This window comes from Chelonoidis abingdonii, chromosome 1 (assembly GCF_003597395.2).
Source record: "Chelonoidis abingdonii isolate Lonesome George chromosome 1, CheloAbing_2.0, whole genome shotgun sequence".
NCBI lineage: Eukaryota > Metazoa > Chordata > Testudines > Testudinidae > Chelonoidis > Chelonoidis abingdonii.
This window is the reverse complement of record NC_133769.1, coordinates 180,663,151-180,681,375: the sequence shown is the minus strand read 5'-3', so window position 1 is coordinate 180,681,375 and position 18,225 is coordinate 180,663,151. Positions and strand designations below refer to the sequence as shown.

General features: G+C 41.3%; 1 protein-coding gene across 2 annotated transcripts in view; it reads right to left on the bottom strand.

Annotated features, from left to right (window-relative positions):
• Positions 1–17,564, bottom strand: part of POU1F1 (POU class 1 homeobox 1) — a 21,299-nt gene extending 3,735 nt beyond the window's left edge. Inside the window, exons 1-5 of one of the 2 annotated variants that reach the window (XM_032773383.2) lie at positions 17,423–17,564; positions 12,940–13,089; positions 9,534–9,779; positions 4,179–4,343; positions 1,140–1,200 (exon numbers count right to left, since the gene is read on the bottom strand). In XM_032773383.2, coding sequence (XP_032629274.1) covers positions 1,140–1,200; positions 4,179–4,343; positions 9,534–9,779; positions 12,940–13,089; positions 17,423–17,564 — 764 coding nt within the window. The remainder of the gene's footprint in view (positions 1–1,139; positions 1,201–4,178; positions 4,344–9,533; positions 9,780–12,939; positions 13,090–17,422) is intronic. The other variant, XM_032773384.2, reaches the window with a different exon arrangement.
• Between the last annotated feature and the right edge of the window lie 661 nt (positions 17,565–18,225).

The following is an 18,225-nucleotide window of genomic DNA, read 5'->3' as shown; positions in this document are numbered from 1 at the left end:
GGCAGCGAGAATATCCAAGCTGGTAGTGAGCTTGGGGGAGTTTCAGGTAAGCCCCCAAATTTTGGACGCAAAAGTCCAGGTTTGGGACAGGACCAGAGTTTGGACGCTAAAGTCCAGGTACTGGGACAGGTGGCTATTACTACAACCACACATCTCAAAGAACCTCCAGTTACAGTAAATAACCTCTTCTGCCAACAGGAGCTCTAGTCAAATCCCACTCTCAGCAGAAGCAGCCCTGGAATGCACTTCAAAACTCTATGACAAACACCTATTGGAATATGACCTACAGTCTAAACACATTTTCAGTGATTAGTGTATATAGAAATTCTATAATGTATTATTTCAGTGTTATGTTCAATGCAAATTTATAGTGTGTGTGTGTGTGTGTGTATATAATATATATATTATATATTATACACACACACACACACACAATTCTTTGTTGAATTCTGTGGAAATGTTATTTAATGACATTTTTGGTGCCTTTTGAATGCTTAAATAGCAGCATCTAGTGACTTTTCAGGGTTTCTCAGACAACTTCTTGCTGTGTGAAGTTGGCAGCCCTGCACTCCCCTCCCTCCTTTCTTTACAGCCTGTGAAAGCCACTCTGCAGAAGCTCCACAGGATCCGGATCCCTGGCTGAGGGAGGGAAGATGCTCTTTGCAGCAAGCTTTTCCCCAGACCCACCAGGACTATCCACCACAAGTTATAGCAGAAGTAGTGTAATTGCTCCTGTATCATCAAACCTCTCACAAAGGAAGTTCAGAGGCTGTATAAGCAGCCAGTGGGGTACAGAAGCTTATTACTGAGTTGGACATCTAAAAGATGGGATTACCAGGGGTCAGAAATGGGTACGTTTTTTACAAACAAAAAGTATGTGTGTAGGGGGGGGTTGTTGGAAAAAAATTAAAAGGCTGAAAGTTTTGGTGCAGCTCCTTAGTTGATTGATAAATGGTATGAAATTTTTTGTGAAAATTTTCACACAAAATTTGTCTGTTTTTCAAATTTTGATTTATTTTTTCAACCAGCTCTAGACAGGGCTTCCAGGGAAAAGTATAACTTAGATTTCAAACCTAATAAGGATCTGAAAAAAAAAAAAAAGGACTTCCAATACATACTTTTCTGAAGTATTGTATTACCTTATGGTGGTTCTGCGCTTTCTTTTCCGCTCATTCACGCCAACTTTTTCATTGTATAAAGCTATATTAAAAAAGGGGGAGTTACCTTCCATACAAGATTAAAACAAGTACAAAAATTTCTAGAAACCATTGTTACCAGTCATGTTTTAATACCAGGAATGCATGCCAGATATGGTTGCTGAATGGTCTGCTTTGAAACATTTCTTTGTGGGACATCTGGTAGCTGAATAAGCAGCCAAGAGTCCTGTGGCACCTTATAGACTAACAGACATATTGGAGCATGAGCTTTCATGGGTGAATACCCACTTCGCCGGATGGTGGCTGAATGTTGGAATTGCACTCTTCAGGAATAAGTAAAGCAGGAGTTCTCAGACTTTTGTACTGGTGACCCCTTTCACACAGCAAGCCTCTGAGTGCGACCCCTCCTATACATTAAAAACACTTTTTTATATACAGCGCGCAACCCCCCATGTAATAACCTCATGACCCCCTGAGGGGTCCTGACCCCCCAGTTTGAGAACCCTGAAGTAAAGGTTTATGTTGTGAACAGCACTGAAGGAACCTATTTATGTTGGTTCAAAGCTGATTCATTTTTTGTGTGTGTCAGAATCAGTCTGTACATTAAAATATTTCCTGTCCAGCCCCAGGTAATGTTTCCCAGGGCTGAATCTTGTTGCAAACTCATAGGCCTAGTTTGGGTTTGATCAGAGGTGATTGTTTTGATTTGATTTTTTTTTTTTTTTTGCAGTTTTGTGCCAGTGGGTTTAATGGTCAAAGCGGGAGATGTTGACATAATTTGTTCCAAGAGATGCAGTTCATTTTCAGAATGCACTGGAGAAATACCAAGTCTATTGGCCTGGATATCTACACACAGGCAAAAGAATTTATACCCATTATGAACATGTTCCAAGCAGCCATTGCTGGCTCATGAATGCAGGCTGAGCTCACACGTGCTGATTTTGGGTGCATCTGAGATTGCGTCATTGGCTTCCTCAACCATGGGATGCTGTTCCGGGAAGGATTGCTGGGAAGAGATGGGGTCCACCTGACCAAGAAGGGCCAGAGTATCTTCGTGTACTGATTCACCAACCTAGTGAGGACTTTATACTAAATTCGAAGGGCCGTTGACAAATGCCCACAAGTTAAACAGAAAAAAGCTAGATGTTGTGCAGGACATGGAAAATTACAATAGGCTCACAGGAGCAACAAGACGGAAATTAGTGGGGGAATCTGCTCAATATATTAAATGCCTATACACAAATGGAAGTAGTATGGGGAATAAAACAGGAAAAACTGAAAGTGTTAGTACATAAGCTAAATGATGACAATTGGTATCACAGAGATTGGTGGGCTAAATCTCATGACTGGAAATATTAGGTATAGGGGGTATAGCTTGTTCAGGAAGGACAGTCAGTGAAAAAGGAAGTGGTATTGTGTTGTACATCAGGAATATATACCCATTTATCTGAAGTTCAGAAGTAGGCGAGAGGCTGACCATTTGAAAGTCTCTGGGAAAGATAAAAGGAAGGGTGACATGATGATATGGAATCTACTACAGACCATCAAATCAAGAAGAGGAGGTGGAGGATGCTTTTCTAGAACAAAAAGCAGCAGGCAAAAAGGACAGCTGCCCCAGGGCCCAGCGATTTAAAAGGCCCTGGGGCTTTTGGCGGCAGAGGCCGCCATGGCTACCACAGCAGCAGCCGGAGCCACGGGCCCTTTTAATCGCCACTGGAGCCCTAGGTGGTGCACGCCGGGCAATGCTGGAGGGCTGGTTGGGGGAGGCTGACCCCCAGCCTTGCCCCTTCCACCCAAGACCGTGCCCCATCATTTGTGGTTTGGAGAAGGAAAAACAGGAGTTAACCAAACAGATAAAAATATCTGAGTTAAATAACAATGGTAAAAACTACCATAACAATGGAAGTATCTTCTTACTTATACATCATTTCTCTTTTCTTAATGATCAGTAAAGTCATTCTGACAGTGATAAAACATACATGATCCAATCTAGTGTGCACTAGATCCTCTTTCAGTGCCACTCTAGAACATATTGCATGCCTCTGAAAGGAAAAGCTTTGATTGTGAGATTAGAAAGGATCAGCCATCTTGGGGCCCGGATGAGAAATTCTGTCAAAGCTGAGTTGGATCCTCAGTAGGAAGGAGTCAGCTATACTGTATATAAAAAAGCCACATGCTCACCTGTTTTGGTCTTTGGATCTGGACCTGCTTTCTTCTAACCCCCAGCATACCATCTGCTGACATGCAGAACCTCAGCTACATGGTAGCTCACATGGTTGATTAAGACCAAAGACCACGCACTGCCAGGGGCTCTCCTCATCCTGAGTCAGTTATGTGCTGGGCAGGTCTTCCAATGTAATTTACAATAGCTAACCTATTCTAAATCATGTCCTAAATCATGCCTCTGCCACAGAATTCCAGGGGCTCGTCCAGCAGCTGGGGTTTTGCAGGGCATAGGGAAGGGGATTCTTCAAAGGCAAAGAGCAGATGTCAACACGCCCATGATAGCCCTCACCCTACTAGTGTTATAGGGGGCATGGTGTTGGCTAGTCACATTCCTTTTCCCATTGCCACATCCCTTACACCTGTAGTAGGGAGCAACATGGGTGCTCTGCCATTGGAAGATCTCCTTATACCAGTGATTCTTCCACAGCCAGCTATGCTGTCTTTTGGACTAGAATTCAATGATAGTGCATCAAAAAACAGCTGCCCTGCACCTCAAGATCTGGGCTAGTTTGCATGAACGGGCTTCAGGGAAACAAAGGATGTATAAGAGAGTCACATCTCTCTAATTTGTGTCCGCCACACGTTTCTGGCAGGTTTGCTTCCCTCTACCCACAACACAGGCATTGGTCCTACTGAATTTAATGTGTGTACTGATCCTACAATATTTATATTCAACTTTTCCATCTGAATAAACAAAAAGCGGGACCAGTGGAAGTTATACACTACTAGCCATTTTATACATTAAAGAGCTTCTTATAAGGGTAAGACTAAATTCTAGGGGTATTAAATATCTACCTCCTATTTGTTCTGCTTCTTCCAGCCACTTGGATAATATCAATTTCAGTTTGCAGGCATTCTTGAAGCTTAGCTGCAAATTTTCAAATCGGCAAATAGTTGTTTGACTGAACTCAGAGCCATGCACAGCCGCCAGGGCTTCTCCAACGTTTGTTTGTGTATAGCCTGTCAAAAAGCAATAAAGGGGAAAAAAAACTTGAGTAACCTAACCTAGCTTATTTACATTAAGACACATTCTGCCTTGGTCACTGCCCCCAAAACACACTTTTGGCAAGATGCCTTAAGCATTTTCTTTGACTGTTTTTGATCTGACATCAGTCTTATTCTACTGTAACTCTTGACTTCAGTGGAGTTCACAAGTGTAAACAGGTGAGATGAGTATCCGTCCCCATGTCTATCATGAGACATATGCAATTTGACCAGTATGATAATACAGGCAGGAAGCAACAGCAAATGATCATGCAGTAATTCTGCACACAGAATTACAAGTTTCTTTTAATGATATGGATCTGATTTAAACCCAGAAAAGAAGAACAATTCAGAGTTAAGACTTAAAAATCTAAGAATATACTCTGATTTTTACACACCATTGTAACTTCTGTGACTGCTGCTTCTCTCAGTAATCATTACTGTCCTGTTAAATCTCATTTACCCTCAGTTTGTTGTGTCCATCTGCTGATTCTCCTCATATACTTGGATTCTCCTTATGGGGGAGAGTCTGTCTTTTCATTAAAAGCTGCAAAGAGTCCTGTGGCACCTTATAGACTAACAGACGTTTTGGAGCATGAGCTTTCGTGGATGAATACTATACATGCATCCAACGAAGTGGGTATTCAACCACGAAAGCTCATACTCCAAAACATCTGTTAGTCTATAAGGTGCCACAGGATTCTCTGCTGCTTTTACAGATCCAGAGTAACACAGCTACCCCTCTGATACTTGTCTTTTCATTATGTATCTGTACAGTGCCTAGGACAATGGGGCCCTGATCTGTGAGCAGAGGCTCTAGGCACTACCATTATGCAAAGAAGAATGCAAACAACAAAATAAAACACAATTTCCAGTTCCATTTCCTGGGTTGGTCCTTTCTCTCACAGGCCTGGGCCACACCTCAAAAATTCTGTCGACCCAGCTATGTTGCTCAGGGCTTGAGTTAAATGTCATTCAGTAAGTGCCGTAGAGGTCAGCCTAATCCCCACTGTAGACACAGCTAAGTCTTCTTCTACCTCCTTCCCATAACAGGCATAATCCTCAAGGTGCTGAGTGTCTTTCCTTCCTATTGATGTTAGAAGGTAGTCAGGGTGCAAAGTGCCTCACAGTATCAAACCCTCTGTCTGTATTAATGTTAACATTTTGCCCTAGCAGGGCACTGTCCACTTCAGTTTAGGCTGTTGGTACATCCCATTTTTATTAATGGCACTAAGACCAATCCTGCAGTCTCTATTCAGTCACATCTGTTTAAGTCAATGGAGTTTTGAGTGTGCAAGAATTCAGGATCATACCACTGTAAATAATTACTACTGAAGTACTCTTGGGCATAGGTAATCTTGCCCTTTCTATGACTGACAGTTAAATAATCACGATATACAGCAAAACAGCACAGGCCATAAACACTGTTTCAGACAGCATACCCTTGCTCTAGCCGTCATTTCTGTGCTGTAAATGGATGGTAATAACCCTGGAGCTGTAGAGATAATACAGATGGCTGTTACAGCCATATAAATTACATGCTTTTATACAGCTGTGTTTTACAGTGGAGTCATGCCATATTCTGTAATGATACAATCTATTGTTATAGTAGATAATGTAAAAATGAGAACTCTTAATTCACAAAGTAAATTTAGTATCCATGAGGGGGCTGGATTTGCAGTGTTTGACACACACAACATCGTTTTTTTCAGTGCAGCACAGACAGGACCAAGCTTCCTCACTCTACCCCACCAGTGTGCTTTCATCTTGTCATGGAGAGAAATCTATAGGGGTGATAGGGATAATGCAGCACCAGTGCCCATTTAATCTTTGTACAGTACAGAGGCTGCCAGTGAGTGTGACGTGATCATCTATTCACCAGAAACCATGCTGAGATCATCCACACATTTCACATCATCCCCAAGTAGTTCTCAGATGGTAACAAACTAGTCACCACAATACTCAGCAGTGGTTAAAATAAATCTAAAACTGGAGGGGGAGCTCCTCAGTTTTGGTTGCTGTATGTTGCACAATGAGATCATTTAGTGAAATGAAATTGCATCATCATGTGTGATGGGACATGGCCTGGGGACAAGGGAATACATGAATCTGAGAGAAGTCCGGGTTCCCAAAGAGCAAAACAGAAGTGCATGTATGTGTGAGAGATAGGGCATGGAGCTGTCCCACCATCTTCTCCCTCCCACCCCACACACTATGGTGTTCCAGGAAGAGAGAAGGAACTGGCAGAGCCACTCTGTGCCCCCAGGTTTCCAGCTAAGGAAGGGGAAGCAGCTGGCAAGCCAGACTGTATTTCCCAGAAGAGGCAGGTGAGTTTGAGGCAAGAGGCTCCCTCCTTTTCCTTCTCTACCTCCCAAAGAAGGGGAGGAAACTAGCAGGGGGTCAGGTGTGAAAAATCAGGCACATGCTGATAGGGGTCTCTCAGACTGAACAATTATTCTCCTCCTGGCATGTGCTGGGGACACTACTTACTGACAAAAGGGCTTGGAGAAAGCTGCCATCTCCTCCCAGACTCTGAATTCAGATTTTTCTGCTTGAAACATGATCGTTTCACTGGCCAGCAAAGAGGCAGAAGAAGAAAGACCTCAGTTCCCCCAAGAAGTAGGAGCCTCACCCTCAAAATAGGGTGAGCAGGTGTCTGGTTTTCAACTGGACCACCCAGTCAAAAAAGGACTCTGGTGTCTCCAGTCAGCACTGCCGACCGGAGCGTAAAAAGTTAGGTTGGTGATGCTGTGGAGCTAAGGCAGCCTAGTCCCTATCTGTCCTGGTTCTGCGCTGTGCCCTGGAAGCTGCCAGCAGGTCCAGCTTCTAGGCAGAGGGACCATGGGGCTCTGTGCACTGCTCTCACGCTGAGCACCAGCTCTGCACTCCCACTGGCCAGGAACTGTGGCCAATGGGAGCTGCAGGGGCAGTGCCTACACCTGGGGTGCCTCTGCCTAAGAGCAGGACCTGCTGGCTATTTCTGGGGCATGCATAGCATGTAGTCAGGACAGGCAGGAAGTCTGCCTTAGCCTCCCCCGCTGCACCACTGACCAGAAGCCACCTGATTAAGCCCATGCCCCAACCCTGAGCCCCACTCCTCAAACCTGGACCCTCCTCCTTCACCTCAACCCCCAACCCAGAGACTCCTTCCACACCCTGAACCCCTCTGCCCCACTCCTCATCCTGGAGTCCCCTCCTGCACCCCAACACCCTGCCCCAGCCTGGATCACCCTTCCACACCCTGAACCCCTCATTTCTGGCACTACCCTGGAGGACGCACCCCTAATTAAAGCCCTTACCCCCTCCTGCACCCCAACTCCCTGCCCTCGCCCAGCGAAAGTGAGTGAGGGTGGGGGAGAGCGAGCCACTGAGGGAAGGGAAATGTATGAGTGGGGGGCATGGCCTCGGGGAAGGGGTCGGACTTGGGTGTTTGGTTTTGTGCGATTAGAAAGTTGGCAACCCTAGTTTTCAACTGTGTTCTCCCATGCTTTTTCCAAGGCCTTATCTACACGCAGTTACACTGATTTGACTAAGGCCTGCATACACACAAAATTTATACTGATTTAACTAAATCTGTTTAGAAATTCTTGTAGTTAAGGTTATATCTATGCTACAGAGACTATGCTGACATAGCGCCATAGTGTAGATGCATTGTACGCTAGAATGAGTTTTTCTGCCAATGCAGTAACACCTCCCCAAACAAAGTTATGTTGCCAAAAGCCCTCTTTCATAAGCACAGCTGTATCTACACTAGGGGGTTGTTGGCACACTATATTGCTCAAGGGTGTGGTTTTTTTCACATCCCTAACTAAGATAGCTCTGCCAATATAGGTTTTAAGAGTAGATCAAGCCCTAATCACTGCAACCCCCTTCAATTAAGAATGAAGTATCAATTTTGTTTGTCAGCATGAAATTGATTTCAGCTACTAATATAAGCCGAGTTTAAACCCATTTCAGTGTCACACAGGGATTTTGCCTCAGTTTAAATAAATCTGTTTTAAAACCAATTTGAGTTAAACAAGTGCAACTGTGTGTGTAAACAAGTCTTTACTTTAATTCCTGTATACTGGTGAGGGGTCTCCCTATATGTATCAATTCGATATTTAAAGGAAAAAACTTGGAGTACAATTTTAAAGAAAGAGTTGAAGACTAGAGCTGGATGGAAATTTTCCATCTAAAATGAAAATGGCTTTTTGACTAAATGGAAATGTATTGCTACAACAGCTGCTTTCTTTCTTAAAAATGGGTTTTATAAAAAAAATAAAATGTATTTTTTATTATTTTGGGCAACCAACTTGGTGAAAATGGATAAAATTTCACTTTCATCAATTTTTCACAGGATAAAAATCATTTCCTGTTCAGCTCAATTGAAATCACTTTAAAATGTATCATTTTGAATCTAAATCATACCTTAAATCAACCTTACAACTTGTACAACTGCCTTAGTGAATAATTTTTGACTGGCAAAGTATCATCAGGTTTTTCACTATCATAGTAACAAGTAGATTCTGTACCTGGTTTGGCAAATTTTCATGACAATTCTGAAAGGCTGAATTAAATGCAATTTTACAGTATGATTTGTGTAACTGATCACACTTTCCCCTATAATACAGCTAGTCCAGGTAACAATAATTTGCTCTCAGAGGCAGACAGAAGTAGTAGATACTACCAGGGCTGCCCAGAGGATTCAGGGGGCCTGGGGCAAATCGGGGGAGCTGCGGCACTTGTACTCACCTGGTGGCAGTCCGGGTCTTCGGCAGCATTTCGGTGGTTGGGGGCCCTTCAGTCGCTCCACATCTTCAGCAGCACTGAAGGGCCCCCCACTGCCAAAATGTCGCAGAAGACCCGGACCACCACCGGGCCAGGGCTCGCAGGGCCCCTGCGGGGCCTGCGGCAAATTGCCCCACTTGCCTCCCTCGCCCCCCCCCGGGTGGCCCTGGATACTGCAGAAAATTTTAAAATCACTTACTATTCTTGCAAAAAGTTGCAAAAAGCTTGAGGTAATTATTTCTAAACAAGTATTCTAGGTATGGAGAAAGCTTGGTAAATGTGAGGCAGGTTTTAAATTATAAAGCATATCATATGGACTAGAATATAAAACATACAGAAATAATTGAGCTTTCATTTGGATCTTCAGATTATAATTTGATGGTAGAAAGCACATACCTAGCTTAATTCTCCTCAGTTTGAACTCATTGGCAAACTTTTCCAGTTCTCTGATTTCAGGGGAATCCATGTCTATTGGCTCTTCAACAGACTTGGTTTTTCTGCGGAAATCCTGCTTGAAGTCAGTGGCTGCGGGATCATCTCCAAGGATAGACTGTTGCATGGGAGTGAAGCCATGCCCCAGAGCACAGGAACTGGCACTCAGTGCATGTTCAGGGAATTTATAAAGGCAAGGGGTCAGGCCACCTGCATGAAGCCAAAAAACTCAATTTGATATAATCATTCTCCAGCATTGCATAATAAATCTTTGTGCCAACTACCAACTGTTAAGCTTTGTAACATTACATTCTATAGAAAGGAAGGACTATCCAGTGGTTAGGGCATCAGCCTGGCACTGAGGAGACCAAAGCTCAATTCCCTGAACTGTCACGCTTTGCCTCAGCTCCTTATCTGTGAAATGTGAATAATAGTACTATATGCTATGAAGTGTTCAAATACTATGAGAAGGAGGGCCATATAAGTACCTTAGATAGGGACAAGTACTCAACTGGTGCAAATTAGCATCACTTTCATTGAAGTAAATGGACCTATGTCAGTTTACACCAGCGGAGGATCTGGCCTATAGTCTGTGTTAGCTTTCTGGTACCACCAATACTACTTTATAAACTACATGTTTATGCAGATTCGGTAGTATATGCAACCAATTTCAATGGGACATTTCTTTGAGTAAAGAGTACAGGACGAAGCCCAATGAGTGATAAGATTATCACTTTATAATTTTAGAAATGAAAGTAATTGCACAAGGATGAACTACTTTATGCTAAATTTTATTCATTATTGGACTACACAGTTCCATTTAATCAAGATCAGGTGCCCTTTGTGCTGGGCATTGAACAAACAGAGAGACTCCCTGACCTGAATAGACAAAATCTGATATCTTCCACTGCTGCTTGCATTGTTGTTGTAGTGGTGTCAGTCCCAGAATTTTAGAGAGACAATGTAGGTGAGGAAACATCTTTTATTGAACAACAAAAGTGGGTCTGATAAAAGGTATCACTCACCTTGTCTCTCTGAAGTGACATGGCAGACAAAGCACGGGAGAAAAGAAAAATTCTTACCCTCATTTTAGAGCTGGGGAATCAACAGAGTAATTGACTTGCCCAGTCAGGCAGTCTGTAGTATAGTCTGGAAGTGAACCCACATCTCCAGCCCAGCATCTAAACCACAAGACCATTCATCCTTTCTCTTCCTTCTCTTTTGTTCTTTTGTCTTGTTCACTGCCTAGATAACATCCTCCAGAGAGTTGGGAATACAATGGAGGTTCTAACCCTAATGATATATTAAGTCGCATGCAGTATGACTGTGAAAAGGGGGAGGGAGTTGTTAAATATCTGAAGGGAAAAAGACTAAACGAGAGAAGGACTTGCCTTGCAGAGTGCTGACTCCATTCACCACATTGGGATGGGGCATGCTGCAGGTCTGTAAAATGCGACTCTGGGAGAGACTTGCTGATAACATCTCTGGGGTTGCAGGCTTGATGCCTAAAAGGAAGTGGAAAAAAGGAGAGACTGCAGCAACATGGAATTCTTTTGGTGTAGAAACAGGTTGATATTTCTGAATAGAAACTCTCCTCATCTAATGATTCTTCTTCGGTGGACTCCCCATAGAGATCTGAGCAAGAATTTCTGTACCAGAGACACAAGAGGAGACAGAGAAGCAGCAGCATTTGGCCATGTGAAGAAAGAAAGAGTCTTACTTGCTGTCCCAGAAAAGTCTACATGAGGAAACATTCACCTATGCTGATTTATTTTTACATTTCCCCTCCTCCTCAATTGAAATAAAATGCTGTGTTTGATTTTGGATTAGTTTTGAGCCATGGTTATTTCCTGGCAAGTCTCTTCCTCTGGCATCATTACATTATTTTGCTGGTTGATACTTGACTTGAACACCTTTATATTGAACAAATTCTCTTCTCTCTTCAGTGTGGTATCTAGAGAACTGCACTGGGTGCTAAAACATCTTTACAAGTTGCATCATAAACTCTATTGATCCTCTGTGTGAAAACAGTTCATATTGTTGCATGAGATGTGGAAAAGCATAAACTGAATTAAGTGATTTTTCTTTGGCCTCCACACACATTTCCTTCCGCTCTGAAGGATGACATTCCTACATGTCAGCTACAGTATCTCTGTGAAAAGAAACCATCCCTGATGTGTTTACTCTGGTTGAAAGCAAGTTGTTATTACTCAACATAAGTACCTATTTCAAAGCTTGGCAACCTGTTATTAATCATAAAGCCTGCAGTAGTCTGTACAAGACTAATGCTTTTATACCTACTAAACCATGTCAGGCACCGGACATTTCCCTTGATGTTTCATAACAAGGTATAGTGGTATCATACATACAGTAACCCCACTATCACATAACAATGTGATTTTCATTGAGAGTATAAGGGACAATCCTGATCACCTATAGCTATCAGCTGTGATCTCAAACTTTTTGTTTTGTATCACTAGATACTGGGAGGGAAGAACAACATGGGAGTAGGTGGAATCCAGAATATGCCTTTTTCATATTTTCTTCCCTACCTGCTCCAAGTCATCTTAGAAACATAGAATATCACGCCTGGAAGGGACCTCAGGAGGTCATCCGACCCCCTGCTCAAAGCAGGACCAATCCCCAGACAGATTTTTGCCCCAGATCCCTAAATGGCCCCCTCAAGGATTGAACTCACAACCCTAGGATTAGCAAGCCAATGCTCAAACCACTGAGCTATCCGGCTTTGGAGAAAGGAGAGGAGACTCTGGATTGAGAAACAGAATGTTCACAAGCCAAAATCTGAGTCACAATTAACTGGATGTTTGATATCTTGTCACAAGTTTTATGAGCACCAAAAATGGCACTACATTTATTTTTGTTTCTTTAATTGATCTCACCCTGGGTGGATGATTCTGAAGCAGCTCTGTCCTGTGCTGAATTCAATAAAAATTCCATAATCAGTCATAATTTTTATTATTTGTACTGCATAGGGCCCCGAGGCCCCAACTGAGATTGGGGCCCCAGTGCACTGTACACACATACAGGAATGGCAGAAGACAGTCCCTGCCCCAAAAGAGCTTCCAATCTAAGTACACAAGACAGACAATGGGTGAGAGAAAGGAAGCATTATCCCAATGTCACAGACAGGGAAGTGAGGCAGAGAAAGTAAGTGATTTGCTCAGGATCCCCAGATAGAGACTGTAAGAGAGGATGAAACTGAACCCAGTTCTCTGAAGTTCCAGTCCAGTGCCTTAACCATAAGGCCATCCTTCCTCTCATTAACCTCCATTTCCTCAGCCCCTCTGAAGGAAAATTCCCCTCAAATAATTATGCCAATCACTAACCTGTTAGAGTGAATCTCTCTTACCTGCCATCACCCCATAGGTAGACTGTTGGTTTCCATAATGACAGGAAGGGACTGAATAATGAAGACCTGTAGATGCGTTTCCCAAAGTCGCCATGGAGAAGTGCACGTGGGAACATTTAGGAGTATGGACCAAAGACAAAACAGACGGGACTGGTAAGAAAATGTATGAGGATTCAAGATACATCCTTTCAGTCCAGAGGTAGAGAATATCTTTGTACTTTGTGTTTGCCTGTATGCTAACCATTCTACACTGCTTTTTAACTCAAGGTAATTCTGTAGGAAACAGCCAACAGTAGGTGCTCTTGCCTCAGCAGAAAACAGACTAGCTCACTTTTAGCCAAGAGCAATGATTTATCTCACCAGGTCTTAATTTATTATCTCAAGTGTAATAATTTAGGCATCCTGACAAGCTCTCTCCTCTTTACATGGTGTATGGAGATCAGGCCCATAATATTGTTCCATCTATTTTTACTTTAATCTTTTCTAAGTTCTTGAAAAGCCCATCAGCCCCTAAAATGAAAACCCTAAAAGAAGCATATATAACCAAGAGGACAAATTTCTATGTAGGCTAAAGCCTACATTTGCGCATGCAGTGATTTGGGGCTCTCACTTGAAGACATCTTAAAAGGGCCTGATTTTTAGAAGTGCTGAGCACCCACCCTCTGAAAACCAGGGCCCTTTAAAGTGTCTCCAGATGATCGTTCAAAAGTACAGACATGCAAAACTTTGAAAATTTAGGCCTAACAATATTTTGCAATAGCAGCAGCAATAGAACCACAAGCATGTTGTCTAAATAGTTTGCGCAGGAGTCTGACAGGCAGCAGGATGGCTGGCAGAAGTTTGAAGAACAGAAGAAGGAAATAGATTCCATTGTCTGCTTGGCTACACTATTATGTATCACGCATCTCAGGAAATCAGGTAAGGGTTTAAGAACCAGCAATAATAAAATTATTGGCCATCTAGGGCAGCATTTCATGCTGACAAAATATTCTGTAAAGTTTTCTGTATCCCCAAATGTTGGGCTATTGCTGGTCAATTCTGCGAATAAAAGTATTAATAATTTTGGCTGACTCTAATGAAGGGATTGAAGGTCAGATCTCTGCTCCGTAACGTCTAGTGTCAGCATCGCAAAAATCTATAGTGCATTTCTGCATGCATGCAAGCAAAACAGGAAGTCTGGTTTTTGAAGATGTTGTATATTAAAGATAAGTGGAGATGTGCTAAATCACACAGAATGAGAATATATTGTCTCCCTCTAATGGCTGATACATGAAAGAACTTTATGAGTCTGCTGTTGCTTCCAAATAATAAATTTAGCCCTCTCCCTCAAACAATAGAGAGGCCATGCTTTTGACCTTTTCAGAAATTCACCTTGCTTCCAAATGGCCCCAGCAACACTGAATCTACATAAGGGCTTGTTCAGGAACTTATGACAACTCAAACTGGGTAGCCGTAACTGTAATTTCAATATTGGTTAGTGGGATGGCAATTCAGTGGGCTGAGTTAATTGAGTTTGTGGTATTTATTCACGTCTTGTTGGACATGTGTCCACATCACAGAAAACCTAGTCACAAATCGGCTCCTGTGTTGGCAGCCACAGTAGAGAAATCAAGGAAAGGTAGACATCAGAACTGAACTTAGGGTGACCAGATGTTCTGATTTTATAGGGACAGGCCCGATTTTTGGGTCTTTTTCTTACATAGGCTTCTATTACCCCCCACCCCCATTCCGATTTTTCACACTTGCTGACTGGTCACCCTAACTGTATGACCTGGTTACTGTTCATGGCTAATCCTTCTACATCAAAGCTGAAGCATGTTGCTAAAACAGTCTGGAGAAATGTGCACTGCTTTAACCCTTGCTCTGGGACTAAAAGGAAAAATAGATACAAACAAGTGGATATTTTTAAAGTACTGGGTTGTATATGAATTGTCTCTAAGACTACAGAACTATGTTGGTTTCTTTGATTCTTCTGAATTGTATAAATGCACAGAAGGATTTCTGCAGTATAGCAAAAATGCTAACAATGATCTATGAAATTTTAATAGTTTACAACATTGTTATTATCATGATCAAAGTTCAGATGTTTAGAACTACACTAATATAGTTTACATACACATTTTTCACTAGTATAACAACGTTAGCTGAGGGAGGAGGTGGCGTGATTTTTACCACCAATATAGTTATACCAGTACAGCAGCTACTGTTGACACAATTATACTGGTATAAGGGGACCTTAGATAGGTATTGCTTATTCTCCTTTCCATACGGGAATAAACTATACTGGTAAAGCACATTCATACCAGCGTAACTGCATCCACACTAGGGACTATTACACTGCTTTAACTACACCAGTATAGATAAAGCTGTACCACAAAGTCTTATTTTGAATTATTTGTTTACTGTTGAATTTTGCCAATCTGCAGTTTCCTAATCCACACATCCCATGATTTTCAGACATAAAATGCTGACATTTCCAACTTCCTGGCAATATTTTAGTAGCAGATGCTGGAGAGAAGTCTTACATTGCTAAGATATTTTTTTAAAATAAAATCTATTCCAGAACATCTCTCTAATAATATATATAGCATACAGATAACATATACTTGTCTAAAGTTTATGATGCAGTATCTTTGCTTTTGTGTGTGTGTGTTCACTTACCTGCCGATTAGCAAAAATTCATTCATATGCAATGAAGCTACAAGGCCCATATGCACTGTGAGGGATTTTTTCATTTTAAAAAAATAATTAAATAATGATTCAGTGTAAAAATCCGTATACATTTCTTTTTTGCACAAGTTCTTTATACGGACTCACCATAATTGCCATCTGTATTAAAAACTTAAAACCTTTCCCCTAATACTAATAAATGTTCTCTCTATTATTGCTTTCTTTATTCTATGCAGTGTTGTAGCTGTGTTGGGTCCAGGATATTAGAGAAACCAGGTGGGTGAGGTAATATCTTTTATTGGATCAATTTGTGTTGGTGAAAGAGACAACCTTTCAAGTTATAAAGAGTTGTTCTTCATTTCCCCCTTTCCTGAACCTGAAGAGCTCTGTGTAGCTCAAAAGCTTGTCTCTTTCACCAAAAGAAGTTGGTCCACTAAAAGAAATTTCCTCACCCACTTTGTCTTTCTTTGTTCTAGGACTGTATACTGTCGTTCTTGCTATGGGTAGTAATACAATAAAATAAGAAATGCAGAATCACATTCTATTGGGCAAAATTTCTGTTTACTTCAGTGGGATTTGTGCTTTAGGAAGGACTGCAGACTTGGGCCTATGATTTTTAAACACTAAAGCATAGACTTAGTAAAAGGCTGTAGTGATATTTTCTTTACTTTGGAGCATGTCAGAAAAGAAATAATTCAGAAAGTGCTACCATAAAATGGATATAGAAATTTGTCCTCTTTTCTATAATTTAAGTTGTCCTATGTTTTTCTAACAAGCACTAGGAAACATTTTGAGCCCCTTATTTAATATGCAATCATGTTGTCATCAATACTGTCAATTTTCTGTGGAGTGTGCTGTACGTAGGTGGTTCATTTTTCTTCCAGCTGAAAGATGTTACTTCCAGTATGCTTAACAAGAGATCATAGTTTTATTGAAAACATCAAGTAAAATTCTCCCCTCCATGCAACTCAATTTGAGTCATTGAGTTAGCTGAAAGTAATATTGAAGTTTTCTCTGTTTCTGAACTTTTATTTTCATTCATTCGAAAGAACAGAAATGCCAATGGGATAAAACTCCAGTTCTGTATATTTTCAGGTAGCAAGCACATTTTATGTCTCTTAGGAAACATTTGATTTTTATTCAGTTTTAACATACAGTTAAAGTTAATCATACTAAAATTCCTAGTCAGATGAAGGTGCCAACTTCAAAAACACAGAAGGATGGGTCCGATGCTTTTAACTAACTGTGGCACTTTTGAAAATCTCACCCAAATCCTAGCGTCTTTACTCAGTATTTATTATATTTAATAAAGTGTTAATTTTCCCATTAATGGGGTATTTTCCCCAGCTAATGCCATCAGCATCTGTCTCATTTTAAGTATATCACCCATTTGAAATCATATATGTATATATTTATAAACTGCAGCTTCATAGGCAAAATATAATTTGGTTTATTTCAGAAGACGTTTGTCACTGAAGACTATTTTGCATTACAAAAGTTTAATAGTATTTGTAGCCAGTACATCACTGTGCTGGTAAAATACCTCAATCTAATCCTATAACAATTTTAGAGATAGCTACAAACTTGGCTAAAATGAAAAAAAAAAATTAGTCACACTAGATGTATTCATTTTTACATAGCCTTGTGAAAACTTTCCTGCTTTAAGATAGTCCCTAGTCACTGCAGAGCTGATACGAAATAGCTGTTCCTGTGTTTCCCTATCTCCATGTTAAGTTTGGAACATTTACAGAAAGAGGGTAAAGCATTTAAAAAGAAAGTTAACAAGAGCGTAATTGTTCTAGTAAAAAAGTACCTGTAGATACGACATTGGTAGCATGGTTGGAGACGGGCAAGCATTCTGCAGTGCTATGATGCATTATCAGAGGCAGAGCGGGAGAAGAGTCAGAATTCAAGGGGACGAAGGTGTCGGCTGAAGTAAATGCTTGGCAACTCATTTCCACAAAAGGAGAAAAGACAAAGAAACACCTTTCCCTATTTTCTAACAAAATATATCCTTATTGATTAACAGCAGTCAAACTCTATTCCAGTTGTCTTAACTTGCATATATACATAAACAAGGGCTCCAGAGCCTAGGGAGGTCGTGTGCAGGTATTTATACCACTAGGAAATCTCTTTATCCATGTTAATGTTCTTTTCCCAGCAGTATTGCTATATCAGCCTAGAGCCTCCTTCCTTCTCACCCAAACATAATAGATGCCCAATTAATGGGGGGAGAAGAGGGAAACCAGAGACGTGATTTGACAGATACTTTAAATCAGGCCTTTTGTGAAAGAACAGTAATCGGGGGGGGGGGGGAAGGTGTCTCCAAAGTTTGTAGAGGTGAGGCAGGTACAGTTAATACTGAATAGCTTTCCATAGCTAACACCTGCTTCAAAAATCTCACTCAGGAATTGTTTTGATGGCTACTTGGCAGAGAAATCAAATGAAAAAGTCTATGAAAGAATGTATAGAAAAATTAATCTAAATTAATCTAATGCCAAGAATTTGCATGAATGTCAGCTGACTCATCGCATTTGCTTAAATCAGTGCTATCCACCATAGAATGAATATATCTAGCAAAGAGGCTCTGAACTTTACATAAGTAAGCATAAACTG